Here is a 17,955-nt window from a genome sequence, read left to right on the forward strand (position 1 = left end):
CTGTTGAAAGCAGCACTCCCATTTTTTCCTCAGGTCAGTGGCCCTAGTGGGTGACACTTTCTGGATTATTCCGCCTGCCTTTTTCTCATGTCATTTAGCTCCCCCCACTTCCTACTCCCCCTTCCCCCCATTTTAGATCTGGAAGTTCTCTCTAAAAGGCTTTTTTGGATTCAGATCCAACTGCTTTTTTTTCTATTTAAAAATTAATTTTGTCCAGCCTTATTGAGGTATAATTGACAAAATTATAAGATTTATAAAGCACACATTATGGTGATTTGATATACGTATGCATTGTAAAAGGTTTCCCACCATCTAGTTAATTAACATATCCATCACCTAACGTTTATGTTCTACTCTTGCAAATTCCAGTGATACAATACAGTGTTATCAACTATAGCACATTGCTTTACATTAGAGAATTCCTAGTACTTTCTAGTTAACAAGCACTTGGTTGCGGGGCTGTGCGTGTCCCATTGCCATAGGTCAGGCGCATCTTGATGTCTCTTGGTCCTGAGGTTCTCCATGGGACTGGAGTGTGGAGGTGTGGGATGGTCATCATGGACAATTGTGGGGTGAGAAACCTCTGCCTCAGTGCCTCGCCGTAACCCTCACATGGACATGCGCCCTTTCTCCTCACCACAGGTGGATGGCTTATTTATTATTGGCTGGATGTACCTGCCTCCCCATGACCCTCATGTGGATGACCCAATGCGATTCAAGCCCTTGTTTAGAATTCACCTGATGGAGAGGAAGTCAGCCACAGTGGAGTGCATGTATGGCCACAGAGGACCCCACAACGGCCACATTCAGGTGAGGGTATGCTTGGGCTCTCTCAGACATGGCAGCCACGCGCAGTCGAGGGGTGAGGTCTCCCCTGCTCTTCCAACTTCTGGTGCCAGCTGAGTTTGCAGTGGTGTTTCTAGCTACAAGCCTGTGTCCATACAGATCAGGGGAAATGGGAGAAAATGGCTCTACCTCCATCCCTTCTGTGTATTTATGCTGTAGTGCTGTGATGTAACTCCCCAAAGAATCACTAGTTGGAACCCTCTACTGGTTCTGCATCCAGTTAAAACCATTTGTTCTTTCCAAACACAATTCCTCACTGTTCTGTTTTCAAAACGATAGCCCCCTTTTCCTGCTCTAAGAATCTCCTTGGAAAAGCACAAACACCTCTCTCTTTGGTGCACCGCTCCTCTGAGAAGGAAGTGCGTGCTCAGGTAGTCCTGAGCTCCCTTTTCTGGACTGGTCATGATTTGTAGGCATATGGGGCTTCTGTAGATGAGTGGGGTGCAGTATCGAGGAGGGGTTCATTGTCTGATGGAGATGCCACGGCTGATTTATTGTTCCCCTCTCTCCTTTGTCATGAATGCTCAAGATTGTGAAGAAGGATGAGTTCTCCACCAAGTGCAACCAGACGGAGCACCACAGGATGTCTGGTGGGAGACAAGAGGTGAGCCTGCGCTCCTTCTGTGCACAAGGAGCAGACGTGAGGTTGAATGGTTTGGCATCATCAGCATGCCACCAAGAGTGCCCTCTCCCTTGGTTCATCCTCACATTGTTGCTGCAGAAAGTGTGCCTGACCCTTTGTCAGAAACGGCCTCATATGGACTTGTGTACAAGCATACGTTTTTGTTCCCCCGCTGCTATGCAAAGAGCCGAGGTCCAAGGAAATCTCAGTGTATTGCTTGCCAGTTCCCAAAAAATAACCTGGAGGACTGGCTGTGAAAGACATGAGCTTATTAGGACTTACGTGCAGGCCAGTAAAATTACTGCAACACAGGCTTTCACAGTACAGGATTATATAGAGCACAGAAAACAAAGCAAATGGGCCATGCTGGGTGGGCATGCTTACACACACGCACAAGCTGTGCGAGATGAAAGTGCCAGCTATTCGATCCAGGTTCACATCCGAAAACAGTTTCTTTTTGGCGGCTTCCTTGGCTGAGAAGCTGGCCAGGCTCCCAAGGTCCCACAGCACCCTTACAGATGGCCTTCCTCATATTCCCGCAGGGTGGGAGGAGGAATTGGAGCTTGGGTAGGGGCCCCTGTTCTCACAGACCACACACCCACCAACCCTCAGAATGAATGACCAAGAGGAAATGGTTTTCAGTAGGCAATTCTCCTTCATCCCGAGAGCTTCTGTGTGCTGTACAGGTTTCTTCTTGGAGGTGAGTTACAGGCAGATGTGAGGACTGTTCTCAGAGACGCACTGTTCTCCCCACAGGAGGACCTGGTGATTGAGATTTTCAGACCAGGCAGAACAGTGGATAAACCTGCGTGTCAGCTACGCCTAAGAGTCTCTTTGTGCTTCCTTTTGTTTGCACAAGTAATTTTACTTGTCTTTGAGTTGTAGTTTTCTGAGGATCCAAGTCACAACACCACTTCAAAATACTATCTCTTCTTTAAAATTTTATTTATTTTTTAAAATATGGAACACTTCACAAATTTTTTTTTAAAAATATATTTTATTGATTTTTTACAGAGAGGAAGGGAGAGGGATAGAGAGTTAGAAACATCGATGAGAGAGAAACATCGATCAGCTGCCTCCTGCACACTCCCTTCTGGGTATGTGCCCGCAACCAATGTACATGCCCTTGACCGGAATCGAACCTGGGACCCTTGAGTCCGCAGGCCGACGCTCTATCCACTGAGCCAAACCGGTTAGGGCCACTTCACAAATTTGCATGCCATTTTTGTGCAGGGGTCATGCTAATCTTATCTGTATCGTTCCAATTTTAGTATATGTGCTGCTGAAGCGAGCACAGTATTGCCGTTTTTAAGAAACACTTGGACTTTTGAAATATAAAACACTCATTACAGCATCTTTATATTTATTGGGTGTGCATTTCTCAGCCAGTTTTTAAAAAAATAATTCTTTATTGTTGAAAGTATTACATATGTTCCCTTTTTTCCTCCATTGACCCCCTCCCACCACTCGCACCCCAGGCCTTCACCACCCTATTGTCTGTGTACATGACTTATGCATATATGCATACAAGGTCTTTAGTTGATTACCTCCCACCCACACTCCCTTCCCCGCCTTCCCTCTGAGATTCCACACTCTGTTGCATGCTTTCATGTCTCTGAATACACTCTGTTCATTAGTTTACTTTGTTAATTAAATTCCACATATGAGTGAGATCATGTGATACTTGTCCTTCTCTGAGTGACTTATTTCACTTAGCATGATACTCTGCAGGTCCCTCCATGCTGTCTCAAAGGGTAAGAGATTCTTCTTTTTTACTGCTGCATAGTATTCCATGGTGTAAATGTACCACAGCTTTTTTATCCACTCATCTGCTGATGGGCACTTGGTCTCAGTTTTTGAGTCTCTGATGGCTTGTGCTAGCTTGTGATCCCTTTATCATCCTGCTTATGAAGGAATCAGTGAGTTGTCCTTCTCAGCCCTTTACGTGGGCTCCACCCTTCATCAATACCAAAAGCCAGCCCTGTGGGATCATAAACTGCATCCACGGGGCTCGCCAATTCTCCCACTTGCTTGCATGCACACTCCAGTTCCAGGATTTCCGCCAATTTTGCGCACCTTTGAAGGCCAAGTCCAGGTTGTCTTGAGGCTCATTCTGCCTGAGTCTCACAGGTGCATTCTGTGTGACCCTCTTATGTGCTTTGCAAACTGTAGGTACAGCTACTGGATCCCTGTGAGCAGTAGTGTAGCCTTCAGGCCATCTCAAACTCTGCCTCCCCAGTGCAGACGCCGCCTGGCTTGTCTTTATGGATGATGGCCAAGGCCCAGCCACCACTTGACTTCCCTGCCCCTGCCTATCCAGGCCCCCTTACCCAAGGGTTCTGAAAACTTGGGGGTTGCAGAGCAGAGATAGACAAGTAATTACCCGGGTACTAAAATGATGTCTTAGCATCATCAAATAGGAAATCAGCAGAATCTGTCCGGAATAGGAGCCATCTCCAAACGCACTCTCCGCCTCCCTTGATGTTTTTTGGCATTTCTGATGTAATGACAATCTCACTCTCTCAGTTGGATATATTTTTTAGGCTTAGTTATTACTCCAGAGATATTTTCCAGTCTCATTAGAACCCTTCACAAGTTTTATTTTTAGTTCAGCATAGCATTCCATCATCTTGCTCTGATGTAATCGGATATAACCATTCTTCTGTAGGTAGACATGGGGTTTGTGCTCATATATTCGCATTTCTCCTATTACCCTCTTAATCACATGCTTGAGTGACTTACCCTCTGGGAGCCTCAGTTCTTATGTATAAGACTAGTAGCCCTGTGCACGAATACGTGCGCCAGTAGTTTGCTGCCGCCCTCCTGTAGCTCCCTCCATCCCCCCTCATAGTTTGCTGCCCTGTCCCCTCCTGTAGCTCTCTGCCATCCGCTTGTAGCCAGTAACTTGCTGCCGCCCTCCTGTAGCTCTCCGCCCACTGCCCCCCCCCCCCCCCCCATAGCTTGCTGCCCTGCCCCCTCCTGTAGCTCTCGGCTACCCGCTTATAGCTCGCTGCCCCACCCTCCTGCTGATCTGTGATCCGGTTGGTCATTACATGTCAAGGCGTAACGACCATTTGCATATTACATCTTTATTATATAGGATGGGGCCATATAATTATCTGCGGGCCCCAAGTGATCTAGGAGGGTTGAATAGGATACCACATGTGAATAACTTAGCACCAGGCGTGGCTGGAGCCATCCAGGAGGATGCCAGGTGTTATTACCCTCACTCCACTGTCTGAACTCCATGGAAACCTTATGGATCATGCAGAAATGGAATTGCTGTGTGGAAGGCCCTGAAGATGCTCCAAATTCCTCTTACATATTGTCAGTTGGTTGGTCCTTGTGTACAGCCTGCCAGGGCAGGTGAGCCCTGCCCCCCATGCTCCTGTTGGCCCTTGTATTGGCCTTGGTGAAGGCAAGACCAGTTAGCACATGGACTTTGGGTTAGTTCTGATTCTGTCACTTACTAGCTGGGTGACTTTGGAAAGGTTTCTCTACTTTTATAAGTCCCAAACCTCTGAAGAACAAGGAAAATGTTAACACCCATCTCCTAGGCCAGTGATGGTGAACCTATGACACGCGTGTCAGCACTGACACGTGTAGCCATTTCTGATGACACGCGGCCACATGCCGAGGATGAAACATTTGCTGCTTCTGAGGATGAAACATTTGCGACTAGAGTCTTGGAGTTAGTTTTTTCCTCAAAGTGACACACTACCCGAGTTATGCTCAGTTTTTTGGCGAAGTTTGACACACCAAGCTCAAAAGGTTGCCCATCACTGTCCTAGGCTGTTGTGCAGATTAAGCAATGATTATACAGTGCTAACACATAGTAAGCCAGCCCTGGGAAATATTAAACTGATTCTTATATGTTCTAGGCTCCTGAGTTTTTCCTTATGTATATATACGCTGTGAGATTATTTTATAGTAAACATGTATTTAAAAGTTCTTTGTTCTAAATAATTGGGTCTGGTTGGTATTTCTAATGACTTTGGCCTTTTCATGCAAAGTAAATAAGATTAGGACTATTCACAAGCCATCTTCTCTATGGCACTTAGCTCAAGTCTGATTATTCACCATGGCAACATTGAAATCCTTGTTCATTACATTCACTTGCTTCCATTTTTATTTGTTATTTATCTCTTTTATTTTTTAAGGGCCTTTATTCCATGAGTTGAGCCATTGAAGTGGAAGGTTTTGACTTTGGTGAAGTATAATTTGTCAAATTATTTTTTTATGGTTATTTTTTCTGTGTCCTAAAAAAACTGTACCTATCCTCAAGTGACAGTCCCTCTCTCTCCCTCTCTCTCCCTCCCTCTCCCTCTCCTCTCTCTCCCTCTCCCTCTCCCTCTCCCTCTCCCTCTCCCTCTCCCTCTCCCTCTCCCTCTCCCTCTCCCTCTCCCTCTCACTCCCTTCCACTCTAAAAATCAATGGAAAAAATATCCTCAGGTGAGTATTAACAAAACAAAACAAAACAAATCAGCTGACCAGATAAATGTGGTTCTGATTCCAGGCTCTCTGTTTAGTTCTATTAATATATTTGTCAGTCCTTATGCTCGTACCACCATCTCAATTACTGTAGCTTTATAGGAAGTCATAACATGGGCTAGTGTGGGTCCTTCAGCTTTATTCTTTTGCAAAATTGCTTTGGACTTTTAAGTTTTTTAAATTTCCATATGAATTTCAGAATCAGCTTGCTTGTTTCTACAGAAAGGCTATCCCGGTAGGATTATGACTGACATTGAATGTGTAGGTCAGTTTGTAAATTGCTGATTTAATGGGGAGTCTCCAGTTTGTAGAGACTTCTCACTATTATTAGGCCTTTTTACTTTCTTTCAGCAGTGTTGGCATTTTCAGAGTGGAGGTCTGCACATATTTTGTAATATTTATTCCCAAGTCCTGTGGTTTTGTTTTGTTTTAGGTTATTGTAAATAGGATTAAAAATTTTTATTTTACAATTTTGTGCTGCTAGTATATAAAAATTCAGTTGATTTTTATATATTGACTTTGTAGTTCTAATAGTTGTTTCGTTTACTCACTAGTAATTTTTGTTCTTTGCCAGATTTGTGCAGTAGCATACTAAAGCACTTGACAGATTGTAGCTCTTTTGTTGTTTTGGTAAATTGCTTTCACTTCCATTTATAGAGCTAATTCTAGATAATCATTAGAAACACTATATTGAATTAGGAACTCAGTTCTGTGGATTAAGTTAAATGTGCAGAATGAAGCAATTAAGCACTAAATATCCTTCCCAGTGTTTGATTCCGTAATGAATTATTGAGCTTTGGGGACTTTTTGCACATGCACTTACTGAACATACAACATTATTATGAAGGCACATTTGAGAAAGGAAAATCCACCCTCGATCCAGGCTGTCCCATGTTCCTCAGCAGCAGTTGCAGAAAGCACCTCTGGCCAACTCACTAGCACGGGACTTGGCGGCCGAGCCCTGCTGTGCTGCTGCTCTCCCAGAACCCTGAGAACTAGGCTCAGAGGCTGTGCAGTGTCAAGCCAGCTCAGCATAGACACCTCCTGGTTCATGGGCACAAAGTGAAGCTCATGTGGCTCTCCCTGGGAGCTCTGGGCCTGGACTATGGTCCCAGCTTCACCTGAAGGGACCCCTGTTCCTTCGCTTGAAGTCTGGGCTCATTGTGCTTTGGGAAAGCAGGGACCAGAGCCCATTTTTCATTGGTGGCACGCCTAGCAGGAAGGCAGGCCAGGTGCTGGGAGACCAAACACAGGGCAGCTCCCCATTCTCCTGCCCAGCCCTGTGTCCATCTGTCCACCCAGGTGGGTTCCTTTGTCATAGGTGTGCCCACAGCTATAAAAATGCTGCTTTGTCCAATGAGGATCACAGGTGAGCAGACTCCATGCCCCTGTGTCATGGTGGTTTTCACGACCTGTGTTCTCTTGGAAGGAATTCCGAACATGGCTGAGGGAAGAATGGGGGCGGACGCTGGAGGACATTTTCCACGAGCACATGCAAGAGCTCATCCTGATGAAGTTCATCTATACCAGTCAGTATGAGTAAGTGCAGCCGCCGTCTGTGGGTGCTGAGCACAGTCCCTCTCTGTGGGTCCTGTGAGTGCAGTCTCTGTGGGAGAATTGTTAACTCAGTACCTCCCTCTCTCGGTACTCCTGAGCAGTCCCCATCCCCACCTCCCCGCCTGCACCCCGTATGCTTTCCATCTTATGGGCCTGCTGTATGTGCCTAATCCTCAGGGTTGTTTTCCCTCATCCACCCTGGGAGGCCTGCTTTCTCAGCCTCTCTGTCCCTGAGCCCTGTCCCTACAGCCCCTGTTTAGTCCCTTTGCCCTGTCCCTTGCGCAGTCTTGGGTTCCTGTCCCAGGATGACAGAACAGGAGTGGCATTCCCTTCCCTCCTCTGAGAGCTCCACTCCAGCTGCCTTGGGGGGCCCAGCAGAGACATATGAGCCCCTCTTAAGCCTTGTTGGAATCAGAGGAGGTGTAAGGGTGCCATGCACCTGTGGGTACGGTGAGCATGGCTCAGGAACATGGGTGCCCCTGCTCCCCACTTACCTGGCCATGCTCATCTGCCTTCCTTGCCCACTCCCTGGGGTGGGACGAGGAGGTATGGGCTCTGCTCTGCTGCAGCTCCGTGGGACTCTGCCATGTTGTCACACTACCTACTCCCCCCACAGCAACTGCCTGACCTACCGCCGAATCTACCTCCCGCCCAGCCACCCGGATGATCTCATCAGGCCAGGCCTCTTTAAAGGCACCTACGGCAGCCACGGCTTAGAGATTGTCATGCTCAGCTTCCATGGGAAGCATGCCAGGGTCACGAAGATCACAGTAAGTCCTGGGACTACCCGCCGGATCCAGCCCTGTGTGGACTTGCCAGGTTGGCCATGGCAGGGCACTCGGGCTGCACCTTGGCTACTTGATATGGCTGGGGCCTGCGGCACCGCTTCACCAGGGAGCTGGTTGGGAGTGCAGATCCTCAGGCCCTACCCGGGCCCACTCAACCAGAATCCCAGGGGATTTTGAGCACGTCCACTTTCCTACAGGGCTCTTTTCCTGGCTGCACACTGACATACCTTGAGAAAGGGAAGTTGAAAAAACACTAATGCCCTTGTCCCACCCTACAAATTCTAATTTAATGGGGAGGGGGCTGGGTAATGGCTTCACAACCTCCCCAGGTGACCCCAAGGGCCAGCACATTGGAGACCCCTGCAGTAGCACATAGGCCCCACTGCCTGTCCTGTGCTCAGCAGCTTGTGAAAGCAGTTGGAGGGTTGTTGAGCCACGTAGGCCCTGTGTTGCCCGCTCCAAGGGCCGCCAATCATTCTGGGCTCACTTGTCATTTGCATAGTTGGGGGGTGAGTTTCTGGCAGATACACTAGAGCCGAGGTCAGCAAACTGCGGCTCGCGAGCCACATGTGGCTGTTTGGCCCCTTGAGTGTGGCTCTTCCACAAAATACCGCGGCCTGGGCGAGTCTATTTTGAAGAAGTGGCGTTAGAAGGAGTTTAAGTTTAAAAAATTTGGCTCTCAAAAGAAATTTCCATCGTTGTCCTGTTGATATTTGGCTCTGTTGACTAATGAGTTTGCCGACCACTGCACTGGAGCATCCTGAAGAAGCAGCACCACTTCCTAGTCCTCACAAAGCATTGCTCTTGAACCTCTGTCTGCCGGGATGCCTCTGCTTGGGGAAAGCTCAGGTGAACAAGAGCCTGGAACCAGGGCTGTGTCCCTGGCACAGGGGGCCTCTCCAGCAGGGAGCGTGTTTCTGCTACTCTCTGAGCCCTGCTGACCACCATCTACTTGATCCACAGGGTGACCCCAACATCCCTGCCGGGCAGCAGACAGTAGAGATCGACCTCATGCACCGCATCCAGCTGCCCAATGTCGAGAACCTCTGCAACTTCAATGAGCTCTCGCGCATCGTCCTGGAGGCTCAGGAGCAGGTGCGCCAGGAGGAGCAGCAGCAAGAAGGCAGGACTGAGGACGGCGAGGGTTCTGGGCCGCCCACTGAGGTCAGAGAGCCCGGGAATGAAGGGGCCGCATCTTTGAAGGAGGAGCCTGTCCAGTTTGTTCTGCCTGTGGGTGTGAGCTCAAGGAACGAGAACTACCCCCGAACCTGCAGGATGTGGTAAGGACAGGAGGGTGGGCGAAGACCCAGTTTTAGGGTGGGACCTGGCTCTGACAGGCCGGCGGCGGGGCTTGCTGCACCAGAATGGGAGCCTCTGATGGTTGGACCAAGCCCCAGCTCATACCTGAACAGATGGCACTGTTTCCTGGGCTGTACAGTCAGCCTTCACCTCCCTTGGGGAGCCTCAGACTGGGGGTATTAGAACTGCCAGGTGTGAAGACTCCTCCCAGAATGCCTTGCATCACGTAGTTACTAAGGTAAAAGGGAGACGAGGCAGGATGTCAGGCAGCATTGAAGCAGACAGTGAGGAAGAGGACTCTTCCCCTGCCCACACCTCTCCATGTAGAAAGCCTGCTTGGAGTTCGCCTGGCTGTCCTTGCAGGTAAGGCCTGTCGTGAGTTCTCCATCCATCTCCTAATGAAGGTAGTTCTGAAGTCAATTCATTATTTCTTCCTGTGATTTCCCTCCCTCCTTCTCTCCGTCCTCCTTTCTGTTATTTTCCTGTCCTTCTCTGCTACTTTGGGCCAGCTCTGCAATGGCCACCAAAGTGAACCCCAGCCCAGACAGCACTTGGAAAGGGGCTGGCATTGCTGCTTCCCTCCCTGCAGAGGTCCCATCCCTGATCTTGGGACAAAGGCCTCCCCCAGGCTGCCAGCTCTTCACCTGACTTGCTGTTCTTAGGGTTTTGTCTCAGGTCCCTGCTTTCAGCCACTCAGGCCCACCCCTGCCATTCAGGCCATTCCCTGGTAGATGAGTTATGAGACCCTTGACCTTAGTCCCCTATACTCCAGGGCTATTTAAGTTTTGCTAAAATGAATAAAATTAAAAATTCAGGCCCTCAGTTGCACTGGCCACATTTCAAGTGCTCAGTAGCTGCACGTGGCTTCCGGCTACCACATTAGATCTAGAATATTTCATCATCACAGGAAGTTCTCCTGTACGGTTGCCTTAGTGGACATTTTGAGGTAATAATCTGTCAGTCTCCTGGCATTACAGCTGACCCTCTCCACCTTTTTCAGGTTAGGTATAAAGGTTTGTTTCCCTTTACTTCTGGGCCAGCTGCTGTGTTGGGTGTCTGCAGTGGCTATTTACTAGCACTTATAGACTAACAGTGTGGGCAGCTGGCTGAGCTCCCTGAAAAGGATTTAGGTATCTACATGGGCTTAGCAGAAAAAAATTATTACATTTTCTTGTTATACAGTTAATGATAAAAGTGACTGAATTTGGTTTTTCCAGAGGAAGACATACAAATAGCATTCCGATATAATTTCACCTGATGTAAATATTTTTGTAAAGTTTTAAAATTTTTTATTAAAGTATAGTTGACATTCAATATTATATTAGTTTCAGGTGTATAGATCACATCTGTATACCTTATGATGTGATCATCACAATAAGTCTAGTAACCATCTGTCACCATACCAAGTTATTAGGATAATGTTGACTATTTTTCCTATGCTGTACATTACATTCCCGTTTGGAAGGCCATAAAAGAAAAAGGCTCTGTTATTCCTGTAAAGCTTGACAGGTCCTAGTAGCTTATGGCCAGCTAAGAGCCCATTAGTAGCTCACCTGGATGTTGGGTCCAGCCAGTCCGGAAGCTCCGGTCCAGACCCCTGGCCAAGCTGTAGGATGGTCCTCCACCCCCATCCTGAATATCAGGGGCTCCATGGCTTGGGAGGGCCTGCTGCGATCCTTCCCTGAATGGTTTGCGAGGCGTTGCCACAGCGCCCGAACAGGAAACATTTGCTGTGTGTTCTCTAAGCCTTTGCCTCCCTGTAGGTTCTGGTCCTTTTTCCCCACCAGGTAACTCTGAACCACAGGCTGCTCTCCCTTCTCCAGCCCAGCAGTGTCTTAGCGTGGCCGGGAGTTTTGGGGGTCTCTGGCACCATTGCACATGCTGGGAGATTCAGGCCAGCCCCTGACTTATTGTCATCCATCAGAAGCGAGAAAGATAAATGTGTTTCAGCCTCATATATAGAGATCTCAATACTTGGCCATATGATATTTGAAAGTTTGACCTTCTGAGTTAATGTCAGTTGCACGACAATAAGTCTTTATTGACTCTATTTAAATTGTTCAAAAGTTGACATAGCTACCCCAGGAATTGAGGTTTTTGTTACCTGGGCCTGCATTATGAAGATCCATGCTTTGGGACAGAGTTGTGAGGTGGAGCTGCTTGAGACCCTCCTCCTTTAGTTGGGTGAAGTGGTAGAAATCAACGTTTGGTGGGGTGATCCCGACCATCTGTCTCCCCACCCGCCCAGAGCCCCGCACCTCTGCTAGATGGCTTGGTGCCTGCACATGGAGAGTTGTGCAGGGCCCTATGAAGACAGGCTCTCTGATGCCTGCTGATGCCTTGCTTCTTGCTGGTGAATAGCAAAAAGTGGTTTGAATGGAATGAAGGGTGTTTAGAACACCCCAGGATGACACAGGGCTTGACTGGGGCCAGTGCAGTGCCTCGAAGCTCCTCTCACTCTTCTTTCCCTTGTGCTTGCCCTCTTTCTTTGTTCAGTTTCTACGGCACAGGCCTCATCGCCGGCCACGGCTTCACTAGCCCCGAGCGCACGCCCGGGGTCTTCATCCTGTTTGACGAAGACCGCTTCGGGTTCATCTGGCTGGAGCTGAAATCCTTCAGCCTGTACAGCAGAGTCCAGGCCACCTTCCGGAATGCGGACGCACCGTCCCCACAGGCCTTCGAGGAGATGCTCAAGAACATTCAGTCCCTGACCTCCTGACGGCCCCTTCCCCCCGGGGGCGCGACTCCAGACCCTGTGACCTGGGAAGAGCAGCAGCATGCACTTTGGAGATTTGACCTTCTGACCAGAGCATCCACCTTCTTGTAGGCTTCTCGACCCGAGATGCTTTCTATAGAGTGTGCAACATATGTCTGCATATTTATCAGTAGCTGATGGGAAGGCTGAGCTGAGCATGTCTTATAAAAAAAAAAAAAGAATTGGAGAAATTGAGTTTGTCTTTGGCTCACTGACAGTTTTCTAGGGAAAACAAAATCCTCCTTCAGGGAAGCTCATGACATAACTGAGTCTCCTGATGTAAGGGTCCAGTGTGTGGGGTGCCAGCTCCACCGTCCACTCTGCAGGAAGCAAATGAAAGTGGTCATGGACCTGTGAGGGCCTGGCGAGGCGAACTTCTATGCAGCCTGGGCAGGTAGTGAGGGTAGTGTTTGTGGAAAGAGAGCCCCAGGGAGTTGGGGTGTCAGTCTCAGGACCCAGAACTAAATTTCCATTTTTCTTGTTTTTCTTTTGTTTTTTTTTCTTTTTTGTGAATTCCCATTTCTATACTGACTCAGACTTTGGACAAAAGCACTTCACCCCCATCTCAGTTTCTGAATCAGGGAAATGGGGCTGGCGATACGGGTCACTAGAGAACGTCACTGCAGGCCTTTGAGCAACTTGGAGGCCCTGTGAATACCACCCCTGGTCCTGGTCTCTGGGCAGCACCCATGTGCCTGCCCTGGCCTCTCTCTAGCATTAGAACTTTCCCTTCAGCCAGTTCCTGTCAGTGCTCATTGTGTACCGCTCTCCCCGCCCGGCCACACACACACACACACACACACACACACACACGCTCTGATGTTAGAATCTCAAACTGCAGCCACATGTCCCAGGACTGGACAGGGCTATGTCTTTTTGCGACCCTGCGTTTATTCCATCTGCACGATGTACACAGGCGCTGTTCTGGGAAGTGTTACAGCACATGAGGACTGCAGCCCCTTTGTGGGCAAGAGGGCAGCTTTCTAGAATAGTCACACTGTATGAATCAGGGTGCCCCTTGGAGACCAGGACCTCTCCGGGACCCTCCCGTATGGAGACCCTGAGCACTGACTCTTCTACTGGTGGTGTGCCCGTGTTGGGTTGACACCTGCATTTGGGGAACCCCCTCTGAGGTCCTCGCTGATCTCAGTATCTATTGAAGAACAGAGCCCTAAATGCATGCTGGTCTCCAAGGACATTTCAGTTCTCCCTCCAGCCTGCACAGAGCCATCTCCACCCCATCTGCCTAGGTGTGCGCTTCACGGGGGGCAGGGAAGAGTTTGTCCCCCTCTCTGTTACTTTTCCTTGTTCGGTGGATTGCACTGAGCCCTCACACTAGGGAGGAGGGACCCCAGGAAAGGGGGCAGCTTTGTGGTATCTTCATGTAGAGACCAACCTGAGCTGTCTTGTGAAATGTGTCCTCTGTTTTCCTGATTAATTTCTCTCTTGCTTTTTTTTTTTTTTTAATAAAAACATCCCCACTGCCCTAGCTTCAGTTTGTTTGGCAACTTTGACCTTTTGCTTCCCAGTATCATAGAATTGACAAGCTCTGGGACACAACCCCTAAATGGCAAACTGGTCCTCCTAAGAGGTTCTGTGGAGACCTGAGAGAGACAAGTGGAGAAGGTGAGGTCCCTCCTGGGCAGCTGCGGGGTCACCTGCCTGGCGCTGTCAGCTGAATCTCATTAGAGATGCATGCCCATTGCTCACCTTCCAGATCCTTCTAGCAGGCCCTGCAGTCAAGTTGAGGCATGGTCCCAGTTTCCACGTCTTTGGCAGGACTGAGCCTAAACGTGTTGTCACTGCTCCTGCCTTGCAGAATGACTTTTACTCTCATGCCAAGTGTGGCCAGCCCGGAACCCTCGTGATAATTATGGCCGTGAAGCTTTGAGGAAAATAAAAATGAAGGACAACTGGGCGTGCAAGCCCTTGTTCTCTATAGTTCACCATTGCTCAAATGAATTCAAGAAAATGCCTATTTTACCTGGAGTCTGAGGCTTGCTCTAAGGCAGCGGTCACCAACCGGTGGTCCGTGAGGTCTGAGAGGTTGGCGACCGCTGCTCTAAGGAACTCCCATCTCCATCTGAGGCCTCCCCTAAGCATTGTAAAGCTCACACAGATTGAAGATGAGTTTTCTGATTCAAAACCAATCTCAAATCCGAATGATGTAACCTGCCTCCAGTGTTCGGGTCTATACACGGCTTCTACAAATACTGACCAAAATAACTCTGGGCTGTGGGCTGTTGACTGCATTCACTTCAGGCCTGCCTCTGGTGTGAGGTGAGGGCCCAGGGCCTGTGGGGTCTGTCCTGGCAGTGCCTGCGTGACGCCAGGCCAGGCCAGCCGCCAGTACAGAGCATGTGTTGTTTCCCACTCTGATATGTCTTCAGCCAGCTAGCTCTTGGTTTCCAGTTCAGCAGTGAGTGTGCAGGGACCCAGCACCAGCTGGCTTCCTCAGTCAAGGGAATGGTCAGGCAGCTCATCAGAACTTCCTGCATGAATTCACTTCGGAAGAATTAACTAGACCTGAATGACCCATTTTAGGGACCAGCAGTGCCCATGTGGTGCTTGATTTGGGAAAGGTGGCAGGTGGGCCTAGGAGTATCCTTAGACATTTTTCCATCGTTGGCGCCACCTTTGCTTGCCACCTTGCTGCTGGGAGGTTGGTGAGGCAAGTCTGTCGTGTGGACTGCAAGAAACACCTGCATCTGTATACTCGGACGTGCTCTGTTCTCTGCTACTCAAATGAAGAGGATGTGATTGGAGATTTTAGGCACAAGTCATTGGAGAGTCTTCTATATTAGGGCTGGATGTTCATTGCAATTGAACTTTTTTTTTCCAGCTATGTGACACAGGCCTGGTGTATATCCAGTTCTATCTGCTCATCCAGTTCAGACCTCCAGTGTCTACTGCTGACTGTAAACAGGTTTGGAGGCCACCTAGCCGTGGGAGAATTCCTGACTCCGCAGTCCAGACTGGGACCTCCCTTTCTGAAAACATGCCCAAGTCTGGGCATCTGGCTCACTGTGGCTGGTGCTTGCTGCTCTGCTCCTTTCCTCCCATGCCCTTCTCTCCTGACCCCAGCTCAGGCCCAGGCAAGTCCTCCTGGCCAGCGTGGAGAGCAGGGAGTGCACATAGTGGTCTGACTAGCTAGATGCAGGTGGGCCTCCATTCCTGCTTCATGCAGATCTAGCCCGGGGGCCAAGTTGACATGACAGGCTTTCTTTCCGCCCCTCTTCTCTCCCCCCCGCTTTCCCCACTGACTTTTAGAGAAAGAGGAAGGGAAGGAAGAGGGGGAAAGAGAGAACCACGGACATGAGAGAGACACATCAATTGCCTCCCGCAAACACTCAGAACAGGGCCGGGATCAAAGCTACAACCAAGGCACGTCCCCTTGACTGGGAGTTGAACCCCAATCATTCAGAGCGCCAGCCAACACTCCAACCACTGAGCCAACCCAGCCAGAGCTACAGGCTTTCTCTTTCCCTGAGAACTTGGAGCTGACTGCTGCAGCCAAGACTGATTCTCTCCACCCTGACGACACTCAGGGCTGGTATTCAGTTTATGGGTTGCCCAGGTGTCCTCGCACTGCCAGTGAGTCACTTTTTAGTGCTCATAAGCAGTGTCAAAGGAACAGAAACCTGCTCAGTCCCTTTGTCACTTAGTGAACTTGGTGACAGGAATAGAAATTTCCTAAGTTCCTATGATCACGGTGTCTTGTGTATAGACTCCGAGCAGCCAGATGTATGACTCCGAGTTTGGAGAAAGCAGTCATGTGCTTTTGGAGCCTTTTATTCTGTTCACTACCTTTGTGTTCCAGCTGTTAAGAGTGCTATGGGAATGTCCTTATTTTTTCCTGAACTTGAGGAAAAAATACCCCAATGTATGGGCCTTCCCAGTGTTAATGTAGGCTAACCTCTCTGTCTTTACTTTTGGGAGAAGATGTGGAATGTAATCTGACTAAACACTCAGAAGTGTTTAGAGAGTAGAAGAAAGCCACTGTTAGATAAGACAAAGGTCCCAAAGTCTGGGCAGTTCTTAATATTACTAAATGCTATTGTTGGAAATGTTAAAATGCACAGTATTTTGCAGAGGCAACTTTAAAGGATGAGCTTGAGCAGAACCCAACCTGATAAGTTTAGGCAACTGCCAGGAAGAAATGAATGTGTAATTAACCAAATAGTGTATACAAGTAATGGCCAAGCCTTCCCCCGGGAGACAGAGCTTTGGGTGTCAATCTCCTTTACTTGATACAAGTAAATAAAACTAACAACAACCACATCTTGAATAGGACACCCTAGGCAGCAAACCCTTTGAGTTGGGTTAACACCACAATTTGTCTGAAACTGTCATTGGAAATGGGATGTGCACATGTGTGTTTGTATTCACACAGGCACAGATCACACGGCATCCTTCGGGCCTTCCCACACTGTGAGGAACAGGGCTCTACCTGGGAGCCCCTGGAGACCTCTGATCAGGCTCAGAAGATGGCTCTGGCTGTCATGTTGAGAAGGGACTGCAGGTGGAAAAGGTGGTGGGAGATGTCCCCAGGAGGCTGCTGTGGGGATTCTGGTAAGGGCTGACATGGCCTGAACCCTGGAAAATGACAGGACTCTGGGTAAGGAGTGTGGACTTCTGGACTGGGTTGGAGGGGTGAGAGAGAAGAGCTGATGCCGCCCTTGTCCCTCTGTGCCACTTGCCCCAACGCTGTCTCGGGACCCGCCTGCTAGTGGCTCAGTGCTGGAGCCCACCTCGCAGAGACACTGTGACCACTCATTGGACCGCAGGTGCCTGGACACAGCTCAGGGTAGCTGCCATACCAACATGGGAGCCCAGGCAACAGGAGGAATTCACAGGTCGCCCTTGTTCACACAGTCATTCAGAGCGTGTCTGCTGAGCACCTTGTGGACCAGGCCAGGAGGAAGGCAAGGACCTAGACCCAATTCCTGTCCTCTTCTCAGGCCCCTCCAGGATGCGGGATGGAGCTAGGGGCTGGCTGAGCCTGGTGAATGCCCCTCATCACCATGGCACTTCTCTCTGTTCTCAGTGTTCCATGGTTGGATTGGCGAGCTTCCATTGGGCACCACAGGCAAGTGAGACACTTCTCAGAACCCCTCTTCTGATGACGCTTTGGTGATCTCAGCAAAGCACTAGGATGTGGGTGCTTGGTGTGGAGGGGTGTGTGTGTGTTGGGGGGGGGGGCAGGGGTGCAATGGTGACAGAGGCATTTGAAAAGGAACAAACTCTTCGAGCCTGGCTGGCTGGCTTGGGCTGTGCCCCTTCACAGCACTCTGATGACAGTCAGGAGGAGGGTGAGAGTGGGCTCCGTGTCCTACAGCAGGAGGATCCAGTGAAGAAGAGAAGGGAGACCGAGATGCTGAAGTTACACAGCTCACTGAAGAGAGAACGCTAGAACGTCACAGACTGAGAGGCGAGGAGATAAGGGTGACCATGAAACCCGTGATCCCAGGGAGAAAGGGTAAGAGTTTGGCAGCAGAATTGCACATGGTGTCCACCAGTGGGCACCAGGCACATAACCCAGGCCCCAGTATGGGTGAGAAAGTGAGCATCCTGTATACAGGAGCCATTATCACAGA

General features: G+C 49.3%; 1 protein-coding gene and 1 non-coding gene across 6 annotated transcripts in view; one reads left to right on the top strand and one right to left on the bottom strand.

Moving 5' to 3' along the window:
• FBXO31 (F-box protein 31) overlaps positions 1 to 13,843 on the top strand; it is a 42,382-nt gene extending 28,539 nt beyond the window's left edge. For 4 of the 5 annotated variants that reach the window (XM_054710417.1, XM_028142926.2, XM_054710418.1 and 1 more), the window contains 6 exons: positions 643 to 810; positions 1,376 to 1,450; positions 7,389 to 7,498; positions 8,133 to 8,286; positions 9,268 to 9,584; positions 12,100 to 13,843. In XM_054710417.1, coding sequence (XP_054566392.1) covers positions 643 to 810; positions 1,376 to 1,450; positions 7,389 to 7,498; positions 8,133 to 8,286; positions 9,268 to 9,584; positions 12,100 to 12,322 — 1,047 coding nt within the window. In that variant the 3' untranslated portion in view covers positions 12,323 to 13,843. Of the gene's footprint in view, positions 1 to 642; positions 811 to 1,375; positions 1,451 to 7,388; positions 7,499 to 8,132; positions 8,287 to 9,267; positions 9,585 to 9,833; positions 9,967 to 12,099 lie in introns of all 5 variants that reach the window. The other variant, XR_008554919.1, reaches the window with a different exon arrangement.
• Positions 2,657 to 2,763, bottom strand: LOC114230974 (U6 spliceosomal RNA). The gene has a single exon (XR_003616969.1). It is a non-coding gene; the product is annotated as a U6 spliceosomal RNA (small nuclear RNA).
• Positions 13,844 to 17,955: the final 4,112 nt, after the last annotated feature.

This window comes from Eptesicus fuscus, chromosome 21 (genome assembly GCF_027574615.1).
Source record: "Eptesicus fuscus isolate TK198812 chromosome 21, DD_ASM_mEF_20220401, whole genome shotgun sequence".
Taxonomy (NCBI): Eukaryota; Metazoa; Chordata; class Mammalia; order Chiroptera; family Vespertilionidae; genus Eptesicus; species Eptesicus fuscus.